Below are 27,359 nucleotides of genomic sequence, written 5' to 3' on the forward strand. Positions count from 1 at the left end.
ACTCCCTTGTCGAAGACTTTTGTAACAGACTGTACTTGCATATCTCTAGAATCATCGCTTTAAGGGAATATAACGTCAGGTATTTGGTGTGGAACACCAACGTTTGCAGCTCTGGCCGCTCTTACTTTGCAGGTGAAGTTTGACCGCACGTTTTATTTTGGGTAGTATCATTTTAAAAGGATGTGCTACCTAATTTGGAGAAAAATGGTAAAAGTTGAGTTTAGTTAGAATACGTAGTGAACGCTGATGCTGTCGGAAGGGATACAAAACATCATTATCAGACTGATAATTTCAAATGCTACAACGTAGGTTGCGGATCCCTCGAAATGAAAAATTTAACATTTCCTGTTCTTTTTAAATATAAACAAAGAAATAACCTTAAAGGGAATATAACCTGCAAAGCAATCTTTACGGAAGACCCCTTAAATATTTCCAAATACCCTCTACAGTGGCGCCGAACATTTTTAAAGCCAAAGGCCAGAGCGGCCTGAGCTGCAAACGTTAGTGTTCCACACCAACTACCTGACGTCATATTCCCTTTAAAATAGTGTTAGAAAAGGTTTTTTGAGTATTTACTTTTTTCCCGCCCAAAGGTCAAATTAGGGCCATCTCTAAGGACTTTGCTCTGTTTGTTTTCCTGTAAGCAAATCGAACTTTCCATAAAAGTTGTCATTTTCTATGGCCTTATGAAAGTGAGTATAACAATTGCAGGGATGGTAAAGTTTACATCAATACTCACTCGTGGCGCGACAGTCTCTAACGTAGAAAATTCAAATTCGCCATCTTGCAATAGAAGCACAGTAGCACACCCGGCAGTGTGTCAGAATTTATAGCCCGGTGTACCAAGTAACAGAGACCATACCACCGGAGGCCTATCATCATAGTGCCCTACGCCAGCGTCCACCTAGCCCGGACAGGTGACAAATCCAGCATGGGTAGCAGTACCCTACTACTGATGGTCGCCACTTTGACGCGAGCCACTCAACCCAGCAGAAGGTGCAGCAATGGGTGGAACAATCCCCACTTCGCACACAGCAGTGGGATTAAGAATGGATGCTGTAGCAACTCCAGCCGACACCCCACCTACGTAGGTAAAGAGTCAAACCCTTTGGAGAGAGCTCCTAAAGGGGAACGACGAGCACACAGCAGCCCAAGTAACCCGGCACAGCTGGCACCGGAGATCCCGGTGTTGTTCCAAAAGGCCGGGAAACTGGACCGCCGTGCCATCATACGGAGGCCCACCGCCCCACAGCAGGCTACCCAATCCGCCGAGGCGGCCAGTTTGCACGGACCCTCTCCGTTAGCCTGAGCCGAAGCTCAGTATCCAGCCCAAACCTGACCGAAGTCGGAGGTGGAGATAGGACCATTTGATCAGAGCTAACATCTCCCAGTGCGCCACCGCCCGTATGGGTTACAAGAGCTGGACCCCGACTCCCCGGTAAAGCCACCAGTTATTGCACACTATAACCTATTGAGGACCAGCACACCCGGCAGCAGGATTGTATACTACTGACACGCCATGAATAAATAATGGCGAAAGCTTGACTTTCCCTTCTAGGGTTATATTCGAGGGGGTAGCCACTTGGAAAAAAATTGTACACCTGATTTCCAAATATAATAATAATAATAATCAGCTAGGCTAATACCCAAGGCACCACCTTAGGCCTAAGTCATCATGCGACTTTTGAAGCCATTAATTCAGGTGACCGGGTTACAATGCGTAGGTACTTCCTATATTTCTTGTGGATTTTTAGATTTCCGGAAATAATTATTTGGATTTCTCGCTATTTGTACACCATAATTCTTAAGTGGCTACCCCCGCGGTTATATTCAATTTAATTGAGAAGACGGGTGTTCGCTGGTGCTGACGAACACTTAAAAAAAATTCACATGACCCCTAAGTCCGAAATTACAATCATCAAAATCAGTTTGACGTTAAAATCCCTTCTTCGTAAAGTCGTAGTATAATAATTAATTATAATTAGTATTAGAGCCATTTACACTTATGGTACAATTCCAACCAAATCTAGTGTTTCGTTAAACGTTTACAATTATTGCGAGGAAAATACCTAAGGAACAAATTATCTTACTTCCACATTTTTTGGCGGGAAATTAGAATCGACCATTTTAAGGTGTTTCTCAAAATAATCTGACAACACTGCTATCTTTTTTTTTGGCCGGCAAAGAAGTTTGATTGCCTGGCAACGTTGTTTGCGGCGCCGGTAAATATGTGGCCAAATATAATATTAAAATATGAACCTCTTACCATCGATTCGAAACCACTCCCTTACGCGTAGTTAACAGTGTTTACCCATTTCCTTCCAGGACTCCGGAAAATTTAGCTCCATAGTTACCAACTGTAGCGACCGATGAAAACGGATTTTTTGGAGTTAGCATTATCTGTGATGATACACAGTCTCACTAATTAGGCTGGCTAGAAACAGAAGCTATAATCTGGCGAAAAACCTTAAGGTCGAAATTTACAAGATCTGTAATCCTTCAGGTTCAGCTTCCTCCACTTACCTATTTTTTTATTTTTTGTGTTATTTACTTTTGGTCTTATCTATTTCCCCCGCACTCTTGACTCATAATGAATAAGCCCTCGAGGAGTACAATCGAAGTGGTTTTGACCATTTTGTTGTGTGTATATACGGTACTATTATAGCTATTTATTGATATTTAGCTATTTACTGATAGTTATTCATAAGTATCCCTAAAGTCTTAGAATTCGAATATCTACTAAATAAAAACAATCACACTTGTTAAATAGTAATTAAAATTAACGTTAACTTAAAACTTAAATACTTTTGAATGTCACATAAGAATTGAATATAGTTTATACAGATCACCGAAATGGTTCTACCCTCGCTATAAAATATAAAATGAAGTTAATTAATTAAACAGTGGTCTTAAAATAAATTATAAACTAAATCCCGCTTGTAGCGCCGTAGTGTCAAGCACTTCATAGCCTACGTTAATTAACGTAGGCTACGGTCAAGTATAGGAAAGATTTCTATCCAAATACTAAATGTGTGCCCATTATTAGCTGACGACGTTAGGCCTAGTGATCTTAGCTCGTCACTGTCGTCAAAACCTATACCTTTGTGACCTTTATTGCAATTTTGGGAATGATATAATAAATGTAAGTATTTTTGTTACACCTTCCAAATGCTTTTGGGGACCTGTTGAAGGTAATGTACTTATGTCATTAAGTTTAAAACCTTAGGCATTTTTTAAAATACTTCGTAATAGGCCCTAGTCACTTTGCCGTATGGCAGATAGCCTGATAGAGCCCTGAAAATTAGGTAGTAAGTTGAATAATTGTCAGGGGTACTGATCATTTCTACGACTGGCTCACGCTTGCAATAGAGCTAGAATTATTTTTGTAAAAGTGTGTGTATCTTTATTTTACATTTAAAAACATTGGTGACAAATATCTGAAAAAAACTAGTATTATCTTTATTGGGAACCGTATTAATACTTTGAAATATCTTGTATTCATTGTCAGGCTTCTCTTATTTCTCGCGTTTAGCTGATTCCATTTATTGGCGTTTGGTGCGGAATTCGTATCCAAACACGCTTCCTACTCTAGCGACCATGGAAATTGTAGCGTGAGCCGGAATTTTTTTGCTTTTCAAAAGCAGAGCTTATTTCTGACACAGATTTGAGAAAAAGCGGCAATGACCATATAAAGAGTAGCGTGCACGTCTAGACTTTGTATTGCTCTATCGGTTTTATTGAACCGTATAATTAACAACACTCCTAACCCCTTTTTCCATGAAATTGATAAGTTTAAAATTGATTGCAGGCCGCCAATATATCTTGCGTCGTGTACTGGTTAATATTCAAGAAATGGCCGGCGCAAAAAACGGAAGACTGGGCTATCCATATCATGATGGCCGTCGGCGTGGCCAGTTGCCTTCTCTTGATCTTCTTCTGGTCCGAGACTATCCTGGTCGCCGACTATCCAGTCAGCGTATCTCTGTACATTCTGTCCTTCGGAATCTCGATCGTGGACACGGCGTCCTCGATTACTTTCCTGCCGTACATGTCCCGCTTCCAAAGCTTTTATTTGACGCCTTTCCTGGCCGGCGAGGGTATGGGCGGATTCATTCCCAGTTTGGTTGCCTTGGCCCAAGGTATCGAGGACACCGAGTGCTATCCTGCCAACGCGACTAATACCAGTAACTTCAGTACTTCCAGTGTTTATTGGATTCGCCAACCGCCCATACCCCGTTTTCCCGAAGAAATCTTCATGTTGTCTCTGTTGGTCTTGATGACCTCCAGTTGGGTGGCATTCTTCTTGTTGAACTGCCATTCTTTATCGCATAGAGGGAAAATAACGCCGGCGGCGGTAAGAATCTTTCACCTTTTAGTTGTGGAAATAGTGGAATTATAAGAATGGATTTCTTTCTACCCGGAGAGAGATTATTTTTAGCATATTTTTAACGTTGCTCTTAATCACCCTCATGCTCAAAGAGTAAGTTCCATCCCTACAAAAACCAAATCAGTCTGGTATCTCACAGGTTCCATAAAACGGACGTCTTCCGACATGATTGAAGCACATGCCTGTGATGTTTTCCTTTTCCCCCTCATGTCGGGGGGGGGGGGGGGAGGAATTCGATCATGATGCGCGTGGATCGTCCATTCTCCCTAGGTAGAAATAAATACATTCATTGTAATTCAATTAGAAAACCAGTCAACCAGCATCATAAGTAATGTAATAATAATAATATGACAATTAAAAACCAATATCAACCAAGAGATTATTGCGCAAAACAGATCCCCCTAGAGTCTAAATATGCTCAAGGCGAAATGTATTACTTTCAAGGAAGATAACATTTACTTTTCCAGGGTTGCCACAAAATTTCCAGATTCAAATTCCCTGTTTTCTCTGACCATTTTAAGAGATTTTCCCTGACTTTTTAAGGCCAAATTTTTTTATTTTTTTTAACTTTTATTAGAAATTAATAAATTTTAATGGACTTGTATTTCAGTAAAAAGGTTATTGCAATGTTGAAAAAATTAGCCACACTTTCAAGGAAATAAATGATAATCATAGAATTTGTCATAGATCTAGAGTAAAATTACCTTCAAAAAGTGTCAAAAGAAGATTAAATACCCTGACTTTTCCCTGACCTTTCCCCGACTTTTTAGGCCCATTTTTATATTCCCTGACATTTCCCTGATTTTCCTGTTTTCCCTGACGTGTGCCCTGTATTCAGTTCAGCTCACTTGCAAGACCAAGTCGGGGCTGAGCGAGAGTCTAAGTGTCGAAAAACAATTTAAAAAAAAAACATTAAAACAATAGTGTCATATGAAAAATGCGTGACCAGACCTGTTAAAAATACTTCTAAATAAATTCCAAAGGCTTTCGGGCCTTGGAAGGTTTTTTGAAGTTGGGACAGGAAAAAAGAGCAACATTTTGTGACGGCGTGGCTTCACAACATAATTATTTAATTAATAATTTGATTTTAATTTATCTAGCGCAAAGTTGTAGCTGAATTTATTGTTAAACGAGCATTTTATCAAGCCTTTATTTCCGATGAGACTGTATATAAATAGACTGGCGTGTTCAATGGCTCAACTTGCATACGATAGCAGAGGGTCTCACGCTGGTCAAAATTTTCCCCGCGCTTCAGAGTGTTACTAGTGGTGCCTGTAACGGCTGGTCAAAGGCTTCTTCCGTGTTTCGAAAGTTTTAACAGGTTTTTGTATGGGGACGCATGTCTAGCAAAAATAAATAGATGTCTATTTATTTTTGTGTCTAGTAAGCGAAGCGTATATAATTGTCTTTGGAGAAAACAGCCTTTATAATGCAAACAATTTGCAATTTGCAACGCCATATTTTTTGTTGGTCTCGACCCTTGGAAGTTGAAAGCTTGCTTTGCCCTAGACAACGTAGTACTTCGAGGAGAGAACCTAGTGGTCAGAATTGTCGAACTAAAATGCCAGATATTTAATTAGAAGATATTTCCGTGCACGGCCCTTTATAATAACATAGGCAGTGCCCCCGCCAGCAGTAGGCACAAGTAGGCACGTGCCTATGTTCAAAAATTTTAGGCCTATTTTAGGGGCCTCTAAAAGTTTTAAAAAATTGCCTCTGGGGCCTCCAAATGTTATTTTTAAATTTTATTTATTTTTAAAAATTGGTCATCTAGCCCCCTAAAAAGAACTCCCATTCAATTCCAATTTCCAAGAGTCCTAAATGGCCCTAACAAAACGTTCCCTTTTGAACCACCTATACTGAAAATCAATATTACTTGAGTACACAAACAAAGGCAGCGAACTCTGTGGTTTCTGCTTTTGGTAGTGTACTCTGTTAACATTGATATAGAGTATATGACAAAAGACTGGCCCGGGACGGGGAAGTCCGTCGTGCAAGGAAAGCAGCAAAAAAAAACCACCTGTTCGCCTCAGTGATAACTTAGCTCCAACCATGGACTAATTAACAACAGGGACGGCCCAGATCTATAACATTTCCCTATAAAGACCCCAAAAAAAGTGTTAAAGCGTTCAGCAGCGTTGCCAGGCAAATATTCTTTATCCTGGTGATTCAAACTTCATAAACAGGAAACAGATTTTTAACGGTTTTAGCGGTTGTGATTTGAATTTTCAGATTGTTGTTTAGAAAGGAAACCCCAAACGTCTCTCATAACCATCCATGTTATCACGTTAAATAACTATCATTATAGTTATCATTTAACTATACCGATTATACTAAAATAATATTTTTTCCACCTCCGATTCTAAGATAGATTCGAAATTATCTCGGAAATTATTCATCATCAAAAAAAGGTAAACAACTATTAAGCCTTGGTACAATCATTTATATTTATGAATAATAATATTATATTATGATAATAATAATTACCGTAACAAATTTGGGAATTGCTTTTAGAACGGTAAGCAGTGATATTTTACTATATGTACGATCGGAAAATCTCGACATTCTAAAATTTTACGACGATTAATTTAAAAGACTTAATATATTAGCACCGCATGGTAATCTCGTGGTTCAACTTTTAAATTCCAAGGCCCAAGCATTCCAAGGAAGCTTCTTTCCCTATTCCCCCCCCCCCCGGTTATTTTGAATCACCAGCCTATACTAGCATTTCCTGTTATGCCCGCGAGTACCGCTAGAGTGCGTCGATGCTTGTTCTGTTTACTTTTTTCCCGGGCCGGACCGTCCCTGTTGTTAATTAGTCCATGCTCCAACCAACACAATAAACATAAGCTTAGTTTCTATAATTCCACAAAAGGGGGCATAAAGTGAGAAACTGGATTTCTTTAATACGACTTAAACCGTTGCAACGCTTAAACGAAGGGAAATCCCAGCGGAGCTGAAGTCGAAGCGTAAAGCATCGTACCAGTCACTACTTTGAATAGAGAGCGTCCTGGGGATTAGGGTTTTTTCTTTTTTACTCCTTGTCCCTTTTGCGAAATCACGTGATATCAGTGACCACTGATCGTAGAGAAAGGACCTAGACCTTCGGTGGTCGGACTTGTCCCAGATAACGCGCGTTTCTTCATTTCGTTTTCTGCTCCTGAACAAACAGATAGTTCTCAATTTCGATTCTCTCCCAGTCAAATTTTTTCTAAGTATCTTCCGAGACTAACTTTGCCAATACAGCCTTTTTAAAGGCTATTTATCTGTTTGAAGCTAAATTATTCAAAAAGCCTTTTTCAAGGCTAATTAGCTATTCTAGCTAGACGTGGCATGCAGGGCTTGTCACCACCCTCCTACGCATTGTAACCCGGCCACCTGAATTAATGGCTTCAAAAGTCGCTTGATGACTTAGGCCTTAGGTGGTGCCTTGGGTATTAGCCTAGCTGATTATTCAAAAAGCCTTTTTCAAGGCTAATTAGCTATTCTAGAAAAAAATATTCAAACCGCTTTTTTCAGGGCTTTGATATAGCTGGTATTATTAAAAAGTCTGTTTGAAGACTACATAGCTTTAACTAAGCTTTATTTTCTTAAACCTTTTAAGGTTATTTCGCTATTAGTATATAATAGTAGCATTTTCAAATATGAGTACAAGAAAATTTTTATGTGTCCCAAAAATGAGAAAAATGGAAAAGGGAAGATAGTTTCGTTAGTAATCAGAAAGGTGCAATGGCACGTTTTTTGAAATCGTCGGCGCAAAGCCATAACTATAGTTCTGAGAAAAACCTAGTCAAAGAATTGGGAAAGGGTTTAGAATCCTTGGAGACTGATAACAGTCACTGTTTTAGTAATACTGCTGAAGTTCTTCCAAACGTCAGTACTGATATGGAAATGGAACTGACTCATGAAGGAGAAATTGCAAAAGTAATTGCAAACCCCAACTCTAACCATGCACAAAATACATCAAACAACGTGTCCAATGCAAAATAAATGGGCTTACACGCGTTGAATAACTTGGATATTAGTCTAGATAAAGATTGCCTTCCAGTTCAGCCTAAACTAAATCCTTTTCCTAAAAGATTAATTGGCGGTAAAAATCGAGGTTTCAATTCTTCTTGGTATGAAAAATATCAAATGATTGAATATTCAGTTGCAAACGATGCAGTGTATTGTTTTTGTTGCCATCATTTTTTAGGCAGTAGAAACACTGCATTTCTAAAGGGATTTTCGGATTGGAAAAACATGGGGACACAATTCGAAGAACACTTCACTTCCAACAAATCTTCTCACCAACTAGCCTACAAAATGTACTTAGACTACATGGAATCCAACCATAGACTAGACGTTATTAGAAACAGAGAGGTCCTATCTACACACGTGGAAGTGATTATTTTATGTGCCCAACAAGATTTAGCACTTCAGGGGAACACTTACACATCCGCCGACAATATTGGGAATAGGGGAAACTTTATTGCAATATTAGATATTTAAAAAAAAATGTCATGATTTAAAAGCAAGTTTAGTGGGAAAAATTATTGTTCAAGAGATCAACTACTATAGGGTAGTTTGGGCGCTTGCCCAACGTGTTTAGCTTCGGGGGTCCGAATTAAATTAGATTACTTTGAAATTTAAAATTGTCAAAATTATTTTAAGCACTAAACAAGAGGCTGTTTTACACATCAATATTAATTTAATAAGTTAAAACACAACAATAAAACAGTTCAACTTGAAATAGCGCGAAACTAGACAATGGCCACTGTAGTCTTCCCCCTTAACAATGGGGGAGACAAGCCTAAATAAGTAGTTGATGAATTTGGATAAAGAGGTAATCGTAGGGTGGAATTCTTCGATTAAAAGTAAATTTGGTAATATTTATTTGTAAATAATATACTTATTAATAAAAAATTTATTAATATAATAATAACATTTTTATTAATTTAATAATAATAACATTTTTATTAATTTAATAATAATAACATTTTTATTAATTTAATAATGATAACATTTTTATTAATTTAATAATAATAAATTTTTTATTAATTTAATAATAATAAAAATTTTATTGATTTAATAATAATACATTTTTTAAATAATTATATAGAATTTGGCTAGTTAAAGAACAACAAAAATTACAAAGGAGTTTCTTATGGGGGCCTCTTAATCACGCAGTGCCTACTCGCGAAAAAATCCTGGCGGGGCTACTGAACATAGGCCAAGATCGATGGTTAAAGTCGTTTTTGTATTCATGCTTTAGCTTGATTTATCTGCTTTTTAGGACACCGATGAGGTTGAAATGAACGGCACTTCGATAAATCCCAGCGGCGACGACATATTTCAGAGCGTGAGAATTGTTGAGGCGCCGAAACTAAACTATCTGCTTCTGTTAACTCTTCAATTTTGGTCTTGTCTGTTGACGTTTGGAATCTTTCCCGCTCTACAAGTAAGAAATCTTAAAATATATTTTATACATGTGCCTAAATTACCGGCCTGACGTTTCTGGAAGCGTCTAGAAGAATTTATCCGAAACAACGAGTGTCAACGTTGATTGTTTGTGGAAATCAAACTATAGTATCCAGGCCAGAAATTATTATCGTACGCTTGAAACTTGAAGGAATATAGCCTACGGGAGTAGCGAACGGGTTAGGGGTTTGGTTCCACCGCCTAAGCCCCGCCCTCCAAGTCGGAGTTATTTTCGATGGAGACAACCAAAACAAAATAAGAAGATAGTCGCGTAAGACGCGTAGAGATGGCGCTCGATGTAAATAACCTCAAACTTATAGTCCAAAACTATTCGCTCGCTTTGGGACGAAAAGAGTACACCTTTTACCCCCAAACTACCAACTTCTTCCATACCATAACAGCCAAACTCTATTTTGAAGTTACTAGCTATTTTCTAAAAATTACTCCCAAAACTAGCGAATAGTTTTCGCCTACTATAACGGGGCAGTGTTGGAAATAAGGCGGTGGCGGGCGGTGGCGTCGGTCAAAGACCAGTTTATTTTGGGCTATGACCAGTAAATTAAATGGAATCTGTGGGGTTCACAGGTCATAATGACCAGTTTATTACCGAAAAGAGAAAATGATAAAAGCGTTGCGCTCTCAGCTTATCAGACCCAATGAAATTGCGGATTTTGCCTCCTATATCGAACGTATTTCCTGGCATCTGGCAGTAATGCAATTTGACGTTCTTCCGCTACAATCAGTCAGATTCGTCGAGCTAAATGCGAAACATCTAGATAAATCATTAAGAATATGTTTAAGAAAATAAGCATAGAAGACATTGATGCCTATCCTGCAATTTCTGTATGGCTTTTAGAAACAAAAAGAAAGTCGGAAAGGAGTAAAACTGTTTTTATTCGAAGGACTAGAAGATGTAAAACTGTAAATACGGATAAGTTTTTATTCGAAGAACAAGAAGATGATGAAATATTTTTAAAAGTTCCTTAAGAAATGTAATAAATATCAAAGCTCTTTGGTTTGTGATAAATAAATATCATTATAGTTCCCAATCGCTATTAACAATTCACTTTCAAAAGTAAAATACAAGAGGGAAGGAGATAAGTGGGGTAGAAAAGAGAGGGCATTACCAGTAAATTATTTTTTAAGTAGGGGGTATTGTGGTAATATTGACCAGTACTTTTAAAAAGCTTATTTCCAACACTGTGGCGGGCTGCAGCGGCCCTTCAGCCAGTGGTGAAACCGAAACTGCCCACCCCCATGGCACGAGTGGGGAACGAAAAACGTTACCCGCGTGGCTTTCAATCGCCTCGGAAGACGTTTTAGGAAACCAATGAGATACTTGGCTGGTTGGATTTTTCTTTGGGGAAACGATCTTGTTCTTCGTGCACCAGGGGGATTGGAAACCACGCTAAAAATAGGCTCAATAAAGTAATTACGCCTGATTTTAAATAAATGCACTCTTGGTCAGTGGTGATGGTTATAAGAACCAAAAATTTTGATATTTATAGATTAATGGGAGTATAAAGTAGGAAGTTTTATGGTGTATCAACGAATTTCGTGTCTTGGCCTGTCAGAATGCTGTTGTTTGACGTTTAGGGTGAAAAATCTGTAGGGGCCTCTATTCCTATCATCCAGTTGCAAAATTCGTACGAGTACGCCTTCCCCGCGGGCGTTCCTTCGATATTAGGAGTGGCCAAGATTATTCGGTCTAAGAAGGTTCTACTAAATTTATCGCTGCGTTAGTTTGGGAAAACGTTTATCGTACTTCCCCAACATCTAGCCCATTTTCAAAATATTTTATACTCCATTCTAATTAAATAACCAAATAACTTTCTGAACCATTCGAGCGAACGTGATACCGGGCTGATGGGTTTAGTTTTAGGGGGGAAGGAACTTGCTTATCGAGAGCAACGCTGAAAATAGTCTCCCCGTAGTCATTCGCTTTAAGTATAAATACATACGTTCTTGATTTGGTACAATGGCTCAAAGTTTCAACCTAGAAACATATATATCCAAAAGTAGTCCACTATTTCCTCATACATTTAGCTGCCCGGTTTTAAAGTAGATGTCGCTATTTTTAATCAGCTCGAAGCTTATACATCAGTTATTCACAACTACGCCAAATGTATTGAAACAGGCCTATCCCATCTTAGCAGAGGCGTAGCTAGCATGGGTGGCAGCCGGGGCGGATATCATGGTGTGCTACTTACTAGTCAAAACGTGTAGAAAAGATTTTCGAATTTATCTAGTGTTTTATTTTTTTCACGATCGGGTGTCACCCCCAAAACAGCCCCAAAACGGGTTTCAGCCGGTGCGGGCTGCCCAAGCCCCCCTAGCTACGCCACTGCATATTAGAGTCGCCTTTCAAATAGTGTTTAAAGGGAATATAACCTGCAAAAAAATCTTTATGGAAGACCCCTTCAATTTTTCAAATTTCCCGTACAGTGGCGCCAAACATTTTTAAAGCCAAAGGCAAGAGCGGCCAGAGCTGCAACCGTTGGTGTTCCAAACCAAATACCTGAGGTTATATTCCCTTTAAGCAACAATTCTAATGAATCGCGAAGGAAAGATAAAGATAGCCAAGTCCGCCTTTGAGGTACTACGAAGGTGATTTTTGAAGTGGATTAATCCTTGGGTCGTCACAATTATGTTTCAAGGGCTCAAACCTATGAATAAAGTGCAAATCTTTCAAAGATAAACAACTTTTGAAGATAAATCCGTCTTAGTCAGAAAAGCCAATCTCAATCGTTAAAGTGTGCCGCAGTTTCAAAGCGTTGACAGCTAATTAGATATCGGTGTTCTATCAAGAATTATAGGCTTTTGTGGCTTTCAATTGAGATATTAAAGGGATTATAAAGTAGAACGTTCTACGGTGGATCAACGAATTTCACGTTTTTGCCTCTAGGAGCGCGTTTGATGAAATTGAGCTTGAAAATTCCAAAATTTGATTGGTTGTATTTCCTAACACGAGGTACGGAATGGAGGAGCTAGCTGAAATATGGGATTCTTAAATATAATGCCGAAAAATACATGTATAAAAAGTGAATTAATTTGGCGCGCTCTTTTTAGTAGATTGTGGATCGCTTGATATCGCGAGCGTTTGAAATGAAAATTAGCGCGCGCTCAAATATTTTAACCATGCGACAGAAAGTAAACCATCTTTTTCGAACTCACATATTCGGACCGAATTCTTTAAATGATTCCGTGTCCCTTAAAATTACTTTTGGGTGGATGAAATTCCTATTGTTATCCTTCTAAAAATAAATTGAAAAGCGCGATCGGACCGTCGAAGCCGCTGTTATTTCAAAGTACCCATAAACAGGGTTGAAGCTAGGAAATTTTCATTGGGATTGATCGCAATCAACGTCGCCTGATAAACATGGCTGCGTGTCCTCAATCCTCAGTAGGTATTAAAAGAAGTTCAAAGCCTCTTTAAGGTAATGTCATTTGGATGAAACTTTTTGTTTATGGCATAAACAAAACCGATACGAAATTATGGAACGTAATTCTTTAATTTTTGGAATGGTGTTCGATTCGAAAAGAGATTTAGCTAAAGTGAATATAGTGTTTTGAAAAATTTCGAGGACATAAATTCAATTGCAAATCCCTATTTCACGTTCAGTCAAATTTGGGCACTACGGTATACTACCCCTCAAGTGTAAGCAGTGACAAGTTTAGCAGAATTTTCTATAAGCGAATCATCTTGGCCACTGAGCTTGGAGGGAAAGGTGTACTCCTACGTATGGTAGGAATAGAGGCTCCTACAGACTTTTCGCCCTAAAAGTCAATCAACAGCGATCCACCCTTTAACAAAACAAAAACACGTCCTCTTAATTTGTGACAGAATTGTCAGAAAAACCATGTATTTTCTATCTGGAATATTTCCTTCAGCGAGAATGAATATGTTGAGACAGAAATCCATACCTCTACTTGGAATGCTTATCGCGGCAGATTTTCGTCTCGATGTGACTGACGGTTTTTTGACGTCACTATGATAACTTAACAAATAACTACGTGACAGGGGAGCGCGCGCAGAGGGCATTTTTTATCTCGTAGGCTGGGCCAAAGCCGTCAGAGTGATCTTACCATACGCGATACGGTAGGATAAGCATTCCAAGTAGAGGTATGGATTCCTGGTTGAGATGATCCCTGGCCACAACAGTTTTTCTCCCGTCACGAAATGGGGATATGTTTCTGGGCGCTTCCATGTTTAGTTTCCCCCTTTAACGGCCCAGAGTCTCCCGACCTAAAGCTTTAGCCTAGACTTCCGACAGAGGCTTCCAGGTAAGGGCGCATTAACGGGTAGCGAATAAGGGTTGTAACACGACATTTTTATTGGACTATAATAAGGATTGGGAAAAATTCTAAATGTCGTCTCAACAAATTCCCGAAGTATAAATTAATACATTCTTGCTAATAAAATAGCAAGAGACGTAGAAGAAAAAGAGTCTGCCTCTTGAGCCCTCCCATGCTAGCTTCTGCCATATGTTTCTTCAAAACATCCAACTTCCCCAACCTCCCTCTTAACCCCTACACCAGCGAGCCAATCATATTGTTCAAATTCAAATCGTTTTTTTTTAAATAGTACCCGCGACACTAGCGACCCTAGTAGGAATTCGAACGAGCACATTTTCAAAGTGCTACGCCCGTCAGATGTAATAATGCGCAAGGGTGGAAAGAACATGGCGGAGACGATGGAAATTTTCATGTCACACGGAGGCAGTGTCGAGGCAGACTCTTTTTCTACTATGTCTCTTGCTAATAGATAGATTCCGAAAGTCAGAGAGTGAAAATTTCTTTCCCGCTATCTTGCGAAGACTCGCTTCATAACGTCGTCTTGCCTTCAGCTTGGGAAAGTCAGTCTTGCCTAGAAAGCAAAATTTTCACCCACTGACTTTCGAAGTACACCTATTTAGGGCTGTCTTTACGGTCCTGTGCCTATTTAGTAATTTTGAACCACTTCTCTTTATATTTCAGCCATTTTCTTGTCTTCCGTACGGAAATATCGCTTTCCATTTGTCCGTAACTTTCGCTGGAATGGCCTACCCTTGCGCCTGTCTGCTGGCCTTGTTCGTCGAGGTTCGTTCGCTGAAGACCTTGACCGCGATGACCTTATTCGCCAGCGCCATTTCGGCCTACCTCCTGGTGACGGCAGTCTACAATCCCTTTTCACCACTAAAAGATCTACTCGTTGGGAAAATATTAATCGTAAGTTTACACCATATTGTCTTAATCGGGAGGCCAAGGTTGCCAAATAATTAGGCGGTAAAAGAAATGAAAAAAAGAGAAACATTTCGATCCTCACAGCGACGTCAAAGGGCACTAGGGTCATTTTACCACTTTCCACGTCTATGATTCATTTCAATCAATAATTTTCGATTTAATTTAACGATTTCAAGGTTTAGCTAAATTTATTTCAGCTAATCAGTTAGGCAAATACCCAAGGTATTCATCTAGCGACTTTTAATGTAGCTCAGTTTATTTAGATGAAGCCATGTGATCCATGAGGGATCGTGATTGACGTCCTTAGAATGCCAGCTACCGGTAAAAAAGTCTCTGATCAGCGCCTGGGAAAGACACCGAAACTGCGCCCACTAACATGGTTTAAAAAAAACTTCCCAAAAACCATTTTTAAACAATTATTTATAAATTAGCTCATCAAACACCAAATCAAATACCTAAAAGTAGAAGGAAAGTAAGGTCGACCCGTCAGTCCCGGGTTCGGGTTTGGGTTCGGGATCGGGGTTCGGGATCGGGTACCGGGATTTAAGGGGTGAAATGGGGGTAAAATCGTCGAAAAGTCAATGTATTTATGATATTTTTCGCGACGATTTGTTTTTGCTCATATCAACATATTGTGTTCAGGCCCAACTTGTTTATTTATCTCCGCTTATATCGAAAGACACTTGAACGTATATCTTATCACGTTTTATCGTACGGAATAAGTTGAAATTATGTAAAAAGTGATAACCTGGGCGGCGCGCGTGCGCGGATTACCCGGGGGACGCGGTTAATTTAAATTTAAAGCATGGAGTGTTTTGACGTCATGGAATATTTGTTGTTAAAGTGACGTAGAATGGAAATATTTTTAAACTTAATTTTAATATCATTGTAGTACTTAAATATGCTTGGCATTTGAACCTATATCACGATTATTTCTTAAAACGAATATCTCATCGCGTTTTATCATACTTAATAAGTTGAAATTATGTAAGTTGTATGATACTTGATAACCTAGGCGGGAAGATAGTGTTCGCGCGCGTGCGTGGATTACCTGGGAGGCGCGGATTGCCCAGGGGCGCGGTTAATTTGAATTTAAAAAATACTATAAAAACCACTTACCTATATTTTAATTACGGTAAATTAAAAATACTTAATTAATGTACTAAGTTACGTTTAAAAGAACCTTTTGTAACAATTCCAATATGTAAATATAGGTATAAGGATTGAAAAAATACTTAAGTAAGTCCGCTTAATGTATGTTCCGCGTGAAACAAGGTCTCATTGAATTTTTTCAATGGAAATGTTATACAGAGGCATACTTATGAGTAATAAGGTGGGGTGGCGGAGTGGTTAGCACTTTCGCCTCGCAGCAAGGGGAGCCGGGTTCGATCCCAGATTGTGGCACTGGGTGAAAACTCGGAACAACTCGTTCTGCGTTGAGTTTGCAAGCTCTCTCCCCACTGGTTTAAGGGGTTTTCCCCCGAGTTCTTCGGTTTCCCCTTCCATAAAACTTGTCTAGGTTAACGGTAATAGTTAGTGAAGGGAGCTGTTGGCTCGATCTCGTGGCATGCAGGGCTTGCCACCACCCTCCTACGCATAGTAACCCGGCCACCTGAATTAAGGGCTTCAAAAGTCGCATGATGACTTAGGCCAAAGGTGGTGCCTTGGGTATTCGCCTAGCTGATTATTATTAATTATGTTACATATGATTATTGTTTTTAAGTTAATTCAAGTTCAAAACGTATTAAGAGTCCTTCAAAGCACTATAAAAGGATTTTATTTAAACTAAATTCATATTTTCTTCAAACCTTCAATTCGTTTTAATTTGAATTTAAATGAAAACATCATGGATTATAGATGCGTAATCTACTATTAGACCGAACGGATTAAAAAATACTTAAAGTAAGTGGTTTTACTGATAAACTCTAAAGGAGTTTAACTTTAAAGGGTATCTTAGATTATTGTTTTTAATTTTAGTCAAGTTCAGAACGTATAAAGAGTCCGCGTTTTCCGCATACGGTGGGTGTAAAACAATATACATTTGTATCCGGCTTGTTTATTAAGTAGTGGTGGGTGTTGTATGTTAAAACTTCGTTACGTTTTTTAGTAATAGTAGGTGGAATAGGTTGTGAATGTATTGGAATTTTTGTTGTATCATGTATAAACGCGCGTGTCCAAGATCAAGTTGACTCAAGTGGAATATCTTAAGTTGAGAGGTGGTATAAGATAAAATCTCGAGAACTAATATCCCACGAATTATAATAGATTTCACTACGTTTTGACATTTGTCAATCAAAGAAACCCCAATTGGAAAAGTTTTCAACGATCTCAACTGTTTCACGTTTTTGTGTATAAAAGCCTACTAATTTATGAGAAATGTATCCATTCTCCCCACCATCAGTTGAGATAAGCTCCTGCTGTTACCGTGGAAGTCTACACGAGTGTTACCAATCAAATTATACTGTTTTTTGCAATTGAAAACAAAATGTCTTTTAGAATGTTGGAAGTAGTTCTTCGAAAGTTATAGGAAATCGAGATATTTTGAAAACAAAATAATTTAAATGACTTTTCTAGATATCATTTCAACGCGTTGAAGTGGTACCAATTAACGACTTGATATTTGCGATCAAGAGAGTTTTTCTAATGTCGTTTCTAGATATTATTCCCAGGAGTTGAAGTAATTTAAAGAAAATTATTTTAAACTTCTTAAATATATATTCATTGGAATATATCCCACCTCGAGTGCGTACAGTTTTTGAGGTTTAAAAAAAGCGTCGGATTTTTGGGGGATGTAGTAATTTTGAGGAGTTTGGACTCGAGATTTCCGAGATTACCGTATTTAAAATATAGTCAAGTTGTTTTTATCTTATTTTATACCTATATTTACATATTGGAATTGTTAGATTCACTTTAACAAAACTCTTGTGACGTAGTAGAGAGAAGGGTCTTTCAGACGACCTAAATTTTAGCATTTCTGAACTTTTTATATTAATTATGTTTTCTTACTTATAACCATAGGGATTTCAATACATTTGAAGAAGCTAGTAAAATAGTGGAAGAGTATAATGTGACTTGGTTAGATGTGCAAGACATAAGAAAGCGTTTGGATGAAATGGAAAAGCATATTGAAGAGTGGAAATTTAAGTTAGATGAAGCTAATCAAAGAGAAATTGTACTGAGAAATAAAGTTAAAGATATAAAAACAGATATAATTGGATTGAAAATATTGCAAGATAGTTGGAAGAGAGCAGAAAACTAGAAAGCGTGTTTACAAAAGGTTCTTTTAAACGTAACTTAGTACATTAATTAAGTATTTTTAAATATTTGAATATCGTAATTGTATTTTGTTGTAATTAAGTATTTTTAAATATTTGAATATCGGAATTGTATTTTGTTGTAATTAAGTATTTTTAAATATTTGAATATCGGAATTGTATTTTGTCGCATTAAAAGTAGAGTATAGAATTTACATAAATTATTATTTTTAATATAAAATCGCACAATTTAAAAAAAGGAATAACATTTTTCAAATTATTTCGGATATATTTAATCATAGACTAAAAACTTTGCTCAACGAAAAACTAAATAACGATAACTAATGTACAATTAATTTATTAAATAACGAGAAAATGTCTTAAGGTAATATAAAAATAAAACAAGCGATTAATTAAACATTAAAAATAAATAATTATTATCAATTTGATGATTGTTTAAGGATATCGATTATGATCGATGTTTGTACTACTGCATTCCTATCAGAAATGTAGTTAAATAAAATAATTAAGTAAACAAACATAAATTTTAGTTCGCCTTTCATCCGAAATATTTGTACTTTTCCTTGATTATATGACCGAAAAATTAATTTAATCATAGACTAAAAACTTTCCAATTTTAAAAATTACTAAGAAAAAACTTGATAAAAATGTTTTTAGTCTATGATTAAATATATCCTTAATAATTTGAAAAATAAATAAATATATTTTATTATTGCATAATAAATATAGACCAACTAAACTTAATGATTCTTAACTTATTAAAAAAATTAATACATTATAATGTAATGTACTAATTTAATTTAATAACTGAAATTATTAGTGGTTTAATAGTTTTTTCATAATTTTTAGCTAGCGTTATATTGGTTTTTGTATTTGTGTGTGTATTGACAATATAATCACCAAAACATGCATATAAATGTAACATTTATTTTACATTAAGTATTTATATACTTTAAACGCATTTGAATCTTCTTTAACTAAGAACTCTCTGTATAATTAATTTTTATAAAGTAAAAACAAATAACCTTATTAATAGTTAATTAATACGCTATATAAATAATTATGGTTTATATGCGTTAAGTAAATACCCTTATTGGCTCAAGTACATACCATTAATATATTATAGCAAATATAATTTTAATAACACTTGAAACTTTTAGTATTTTGTATAATAGTTTCCATTGATGGCTATAGATGTCAGCAAAGCATCTATTAAAATAGATTTATCGCTAGTTATAATAATCTATTTTAAAAATCTTTATTTTATGTAGAATTGAGTTTTGCTTTTAAAACATTACTGTAGTTAAGTTAAAAATATAAATATAATGCATCTAATTTAATTATTTTTAACTGATTTGAAAACCTTGATATATTTTTATTTTTAAACATTAGTTTTATGTTATATAATTTCAAATACAGGTCTAATTTTAATACTTATATTTAATTAAATAGGAAAACTGTATTTCTAAAACTCGATTTTGTAACTCCAAAGGAACTTAAAGAAACTGAAAGAGTTTCACATGGAATTGAGACTAGTGTGTAACAAAAAAAGTTACTAGTGTTTAACAAAAAAATGTCTATTTTTTATATTTTATGTAAGATTTACAGGTTTAGCGTTTTACGATTAGAAATTTATTATCAATGATCGTTACCTAGTTATATAATCTCGTTATATGCCATTTCTTATCTTGATAAGTTTACGTTACAATGTGGTTTTGTTATGGAACCAATGACAATAAGCTATAAAATTTGCTTATCTTTGAAAAAAACGTCCCTTATTCCCAAGAACTTGTATATTTATCTAGAATGTACTAGCGCTATTAGATATTTCGGATGAAAGGCGATCTAAAATTTATGTTTGTTTACTTAATTATTTTATTTAACTACATTTCTGATAGGAATGCAGTAGTACAAACATCGATCATAATCGATATCCTTAAACAATCATCAAATTGATAATAATAATTTATTTTTAATGTTTAATTAATCGCTTGTTTTATTTTTATATTACCTTAAGACATTTTCTCGTTATTTAATAAATTAATTGTACATTAGTTATCGTTATTTAGTTTTTCGTTGAGCAAAGTTTTTAGTCTATGATTAAATATATCCGAAATAATTTGAAAAATGTTATTCCTTTTTTTAAATTGTGCGATTTTATATTAAAAATAATAATTTATGTAAATTCTATACTCTACTTTTAATGCGACAAAATACAATTCCGATATTCAAATATTTAAAAATACTTAATTACAACAAAATACAATTACGATATTCAAATATTTAAAAATACTTAATTAATGTACTAAGTTACGTTTAAAAGAACCTTTTGTAAACACGCTTTCTAGTTTTCTGCTCTCTTCCAACTATCTTGCAATATTTTCAATCCAATTATATCTGTTTTTATATCTTTAACTTTATTTCTCAGTACAATTTCTCTTTGATTAGCTTCATCTAACTTAAATTTCCACTCTTCAATATGCTTTTCCATTTCATCCAAACGCTTTCTTATGTCTTGCACATCTAACCAAGTCACATTATACTCTTCCACTATTTTACTAGCTTCTTCAAATGTATTGAAATCCCTATGGTTATAAGTAATAAAACATAATTAATATAGAAAGTTCAGAAATGCTAAAATTTAGGTCGTCTGAAAGACCCTTCTCTCTACTACGTCACAAGAGTTTTGTTAAAGTGAATCTAACAATTCCAATATGTAAATATAGGTATAAAATAAGATAAAAACAACTTGCCTATATTTTAAATACGGTAATCTCGGAAATCTCGAGTCCAAACTCCTCAAAATTACTACATCCCCCAAAAATCCGACGCTTTTTTTAAACCTCAAAAACTGTACGCACTCGAGTGGGGATATATTCCAATGAATATATATTTAAGAAGTTTAAAATAATTTTCTTTAAATTACTTCAACTCCTGGGAATAATATCTAGAAACGACATTAGAAAAACTCTCTTGATCGCAAATATCAAGTCGTTAATTGGTACCACTTCAACGCGTTGAAATGATATCTAGAAAAGTCATTTAAATTATTTTGTTTTCAAAATATCTCGATTTCCTATAACTTTCGAAGAACTACTTCCAACATTCTAAAAGACATTTGGTTTTCAATTACAAAAAACCGTATAATTTGATTGGTAACACTCGTGTAGACTTCCACGGTAACAGCAGGAGCTTATCTCAACTGATGGTGGGGAGAATGGATACATTTCTCATAAATTAGTAGGCTTTTATACACAAAAACGTGAAACAGTTGAGATCGTTGAAAACTTTTCCAATTGGGGTTTCTTTGATTGACAAATGTCAAAACGTAGTGAAATCTATTATAATTCGTGGGATATTAGTTCTCGAGATTTTATCTTATACCACCTCTCAACTTAAGATATTCCACTTGAGTCAACTTGATCTTGGACACGCGCGTTTATACATGATACAACAAAAATTCCAATACATTCACAACCTATTCCACCTACTATTACTAAAAAACGTAACGAAGTTTTAACATACAACACCCACCACTACTTAATAAACAAGCCGGACACAAATGTATATTGTTTTACGCCCACCGTATGCGGAAAACGCGGACTCTTTATACGTTTTGAACTTGACTAAAATTAAAAACAATAATCTAAGATACCCTTTAAAGTTAAATTCCTTTAGAGTTTATCAGTAAAACCACTTACTTTAAGTATTTTTTAATCCGTTCGGTCTAATAGTAGATTACGCATCTATAATCCATGATGTTTTCATTTAAATTCAAATTATAACGAATTGAAAGTTTGAAGAAAATATGAATTTAGTTTGTAAATAAAATCCTTTTATAGTGCTTTGAAGGACTCTTAATACGTTTTGAACTTGAATTAAATTAAAAACAATAATCATATGTAACATAATTAATAATAATCAGCTAGGCGAATACCCAAGGCACCACCTTTGGCCCAAGTTATCATGCGACTTTTGAAGCCCTTAATTCAGGTGGCCGGGTTACAATGCGTAGGAGGGTGGTTCACAAGCGCTGCATGCCACGAGATCGAGCCAACAGCTCCCTTCACTAACTATTACCGTTAACCTAGACAAGTTTTTATGGAAGGGGAAACCGAAGAACTCGGGGGAAAACCCCTTAAACCAGTGGGGAGAGAGCTTGCAAACTCAACGCAGAACGAGTTGTTCCGAGTTTTCACCCAGTGCCACAATCTGGGATCGAACCCGGCTCCCCTTGCTGCGAGGCGAAAGTGCTAACCACTCCGCCACCCCACCTTATTACTCATAAGTATGCCTCTGTATAACATTTCCATTGAAAAAATTCAATGAGACCTTGTTTCACGCGGAACATACATTAAGCGGACTTACTTAAGTATTTTTTCAATCCTTATACCTATATTTACATATTGGAATTGTTACAAAAGGTTCTTTTAAACGTAACTTAGTACATTAATTAAGTATTTTTAATTTACCGTAATTAAAATATAGGAAAGTGGTTTTTATAGTATTTTTTTGGGGATGGGTGGAAAAAAAAATTAAGGCTCTTCGTTTTTCCAACTACTTTTCTGATGTACCCAAAAATGGACTAAAATAGACCAAAAGTACCCTAAAAACGACCAAAGTCACCATTTTCGGCCCTATGTACCCCATTTCGGACCAAAAGTACCCCAAACTGGACCTATTAGCTTTATTGTAATATTAAACTCCCATAGAGATTCCCCTATTTTGGGTACATGAATTATTTCGGAGAGGGAATCCATGTTTTAAATTCAAATTAACCGCGCCCCCGGACAATCCACGCACGCGTGCGCGAACACTATCTTCCCGCCTAGGTTATCAAGTATCATACAACGTACATAATTTCAACTTATTAAGTATGATAAAACGCGATGAGATATTCGTTTTTAAGAAATAATCGTGATATAGGTTCAAATGCCAAGCATATTTAAGTACTACAATGATATTTAAATTAAGTTTAAAAATATTTCCATTCTACGTCACTTTAACAACAAATATTCCATGACGTCAAAGCACTCCATGTTTTAAATTTAAATTAACAGCGTCCCCCGGGTAATCCGCGCACGCGCGCCGCCCAGGTTATTACTTTTTACATCATTTCAACTTATTCCGTACGATAAAACGTGATAAGATATACGTTCAAGTGTCTTTCGATATAAGCGGAGATAAATAAACAAGTTGGGTCTGAACACAATATGTTGATATGAGCAAAAACAAATCGTCGCGAAAAATATCATAAATACATCGACTTTTCGACGATTTTACCCCCATTTCACCCCTTAAATTCCGGAACCCGATCCGGAACCCAATCCCGAACCCGGCACTGACGGGTCGACCTTACTTTCCTTCTACTCCTAAAACATCGAATAATTTGACTAATTCCTTGAAGGGTTAAATTCTGGGACGGTTATTTGATAAAATACCAAATTGTTAGTTAAATATAAAATTTTCAATCAAATATCAAAGGGTTTGAAACATTTGGATTTCAGATAAAGGTTGAAAAAGCTTTAAAACTTTAATAAATAATTAATTTAAAATTTTAAAAATTAACCTAAAAATTAAAATTTGGCTTTTGGTTTTACTTCTATTTCAAGTTAGTTCTATAAATTCTGGACGTCAATGACTATCCCCGTAATATAAACAATAAGAGACTTCAGAGTATAGTTAAACCATGTTAAATTTAATGTGTAGCTTGGAAACCTCCGATTTTAAATAAAAAGATTTCCCAGATATTTAGATATAAAGTATTTGATATTTTACAAATTATTTGATATTTGGCGAGTTGTCAAATACCGGATTATTAGATTAAAAAATCGACTATTCGCGAATATTATGTTTTCATATTTGGTCACATTATTTGGTGTCAACAAATAATTTACCCACCACTACGTTAGAGGCTTTCAGTTTGTGTTAGTAAAACAGGGTACGCGAATTTATGATCGCTCGTCTATTGGTGAGCAACGATGTACAGCTATTGACGGTATTGGGATTTGAAATAGTGTTGTCTTAAGTTATATTTTGTTAGTCACGATTTCTTCTTTAGTTAAAAGTATTTTGTTTTAGCTAGAATAGGTAACTTTTTTGACTTGTTCAATTGCAATTATCAATAGAAAGATTTTAATAAGGGTATGATTGTAAGAAGTACTAAGAACCTTTTTTGGCCGTTTAATGGTTTCAGATTCTGCATTTGGAATGTTGTCTAAACTAATCGATGTTTAACTATATGTTTGACGTTAATAATTTCAAGGAATCAACAGGAAAATTTTAGCTAAACATATTTCGAATCACAGATTTTGCGACCCTAATTTTTTTCTGGCTTGCCAGGTCCTAGCTACGGCAGTGTCTCCCATTTCTAATTCTATGGTGTCCCCATCAGCATTACCAGATTTTTCTGACCGAATTACAAAGGGTAAAAAATTATAGTACAACAATATAGAAATTATGGTACCAATATAAAATAGTTCTAATTACTTTTAATTTAAAGTGTTTGTGGCAAAACATGAAGATAACGGTTCTCGTCTGTCGTTTCTTTATGTAGAGTGGATGTAGTCAGTATCTGGCAGCACTTGAACGTGGGCTTAGTAGTAGTTAATAAGAAATTCTCAAAAATAGTTAATTTTATTAAGTTTTCAGCTTAAGGTTTATTTACACTTATACAACATTTTATAGCGATAATTGAGAAGTTGGCAAATATAAAACTTTTATTTGTAACTACATATTTACACTTTAAATTATGAGATCACTTTTTAATATATCACAGAAGATATATGTACATTGTTTACCCTATAATCAATTTATAGGACAAACTATATCACTTTTTATATGCAAATTGCTTACGCTTTAAACAATCTATAGGATGACTTGAAATTATCACAGGCCGTCTGAAATTGAATGTTATTCCCCAAAGTCACGACTTCAGTAATTTCATCTGCGCATGCGCAGATGATCGACTCGCCATCTACTTTCACAAAAGAGAAGCTGTTAGTATTTATTTCTTTTCCCCCTCCGTCCGGTACTTTAAAAATGGCGACCATTGTAGATACAACGAAATGGAAACAGTTGGATGATAATTTAAAAAAAAAATAAAAATTGGACAAAGAGTTCAATTGGTTTTCCTGGAACTTCAGAAGAGGGTTTCACTAATCATTTCGAAACAAACAACAAAACCAAGGGTTTAAGATTTTATCAAGAAGGTTATGTTCAGAAGCTTTACTTCAATACTCGGCCTTTTCCGGATTTGGAAAGCGATGCATGGTGTTCCATTCGAGGAAATTGTTTTCCATCAATGAAGAAGGGGAACTATGCAGTTGTTTTAGGCTTTAGTAAAGTAACTGGAAATCTAGTCTACAGCTATTGCGAGTGTCCTGCAGGGTGAGTGTTACTCTGGCAAATGTTTATAAATGAATGCATCGCAATTAAATTTAACTTGCTTTTCTAGTTTACCAGGTAAATGTCACCATGCAGCAGCTACGTACTACTCTGTACTCGAATACCAGAAAAGGAAGAAGCTACCAGAAGACGTAACGTGCACCGGGACGTTATGCAAATGGATTAATCCGGGTGGTAGCAGTGTGTCTTATCCCAAGGCCATAAGTGATATGCAAATCATAAAACGTGTACCAGGCAAGGTAACGAGAGAGAAAAACGTCTCCAGAATTAGGTTTGATCACCGACCTATCAATATGCGAGATCTAGTTTTGGAAGACAAATTAAATTTGTTCAAAAAGCTTCAATCTACGGGCCGATCCTCAGCTTTCACAAAGCACTTTGAAACTAGTATTAATCCTAGTCATATATACCCAAGTAGTTCAAATTTGAACATTCCAATGCAGAAAAGTACTCCTTCCGTTGAAGTACCAGAACCATCTCTTCGCATTGAGTGTACGTTACCTACGTATCTAACTAATAGTCCACGAAAAACATTAGGAAATTTGACCCCCTCTATTAGTCCACGAAAGACATTAGGAAATCTTCATAATCAAGTCGAAATTCAACCTATCTCGATGTTCTCCGCTGAGTTCCATCAAACTATGATAACTTTTATTAAAGAAAACTATCCTATATTAACGGAAAATGAGAGAAACCTTATTGAAGAAAAAACAAGAAAGCAATCTGGCAGTCCGGAGTGGTTAGTGGAAAGATCTAACAGACTGTCGTCATCAGTTTTTGGACTCCTAGCGAAATGCAACACCGACCCGGACAAACGATTGTCGTCTCTTGGTGTCGTCTCTTGGGTTTTCAAATAATGGACATAAAAACAAAACTGGACAATCTGCCTGCAATTAGACATGGTAAAGAAAACGAGAGTTTGGCATTGCTAAACTACATTAAATACCAGTCGGATCAAAATAACCCAGTAAAAGTATCACAAAGCGGGTTAATCATTCACAAGAAATACCCATTTTTAGCCACCTCTCCTGATGGGCTGGTATGCGAAACTAAAACTGGTAATTTAGGTCTCATTGAAATAAAATGCCCATTTTCTAAGAAGAATTCGTCGGTCGAAGATGCTTTAAAATCAAAATCTTTCTATCTTCATTACGTAAGTGATCAAATTTGTCTTAAAAAAAGTTGCAACTACTTCAATCAAGTTCAAGGACAAATGCTCGTAAGCGAACGTGGGTGGTGTGATTTTTTTGTGTATATGGGCAACGAACCGCAACAAGTTTGTACGCGTATTGTAAGGGATGAAACCTTTATTGACCACATGTTCCGAAGTTTGTGCTATTTTTTTCTATTCGCTTATGTACCTGAAAGAATTTTGAACAGAGTTTAAAATGGTAAGTCCTTATACGGAGTTGAAAAATATATTCAATTTAAAAAAAAACACTAAACCAAATGTATTAGATGGTCTTTTAAATCTTTATTCTTAAAGATGCAATAAAATTAAAATAGTTTTCATTCTGTTCACCAGCGTCTTAATAACCAAAAATAATATATTCGTGAGGGGTCGGACACAAAAATACCAAATGTCTCACCCCTTTGATATCCGCTAA

At 36.0% G+C, this 27,359-nt stretch overlaps 1 protein-coding gene across 2 annotated transcripts in view; it reads left to right on the forward strand.

Moving 5' to 3' along the window:
* The window catches only part of LOC149926093 (solute carrier family 52, riboflavin transporter, member 3-A-like), a 38,859-nt gene that overhangs the window by 2,323 nt on the left and 9,177 nt on the right, over positions 1-27,359 (forward strand). The window contains exons 2-4 of one of the 2 annotated variants that reach the window (XM_090160254.1): positions 3,809-4,354; positions 9,663-9,827; positions 14,825-15,055. In XM_090160254.1, coding sequence (XP_090016380.1) covers positions 3,809-4,354; positions 9,663-9,827; positions 14,825-15,055 — 942 coding nt within the window. The remainder of the gene's footprint in view (positions 1-3,808; positions 4,355-9,662; positions 9,828-14,824; positions 15,056-27,359) is intronic. The other variant, XM_090160255.1, reaches the window with a different exon arrangement.

Source organism: Leiobunum rupestre, chromosome 10, assembly GCF_980474605.1.
Source record: "Leiobunum rupestre chromosome 10, qqLeiRupe1.1.hap1, whole genome shotgun sequence".
Lineage (NCBI taxonomy): Eukaryota > Metazoa > Arthropoda > Arachnida > Opiliones > Sclerosomatidae > Leiobunum > Leiobunum rupestre.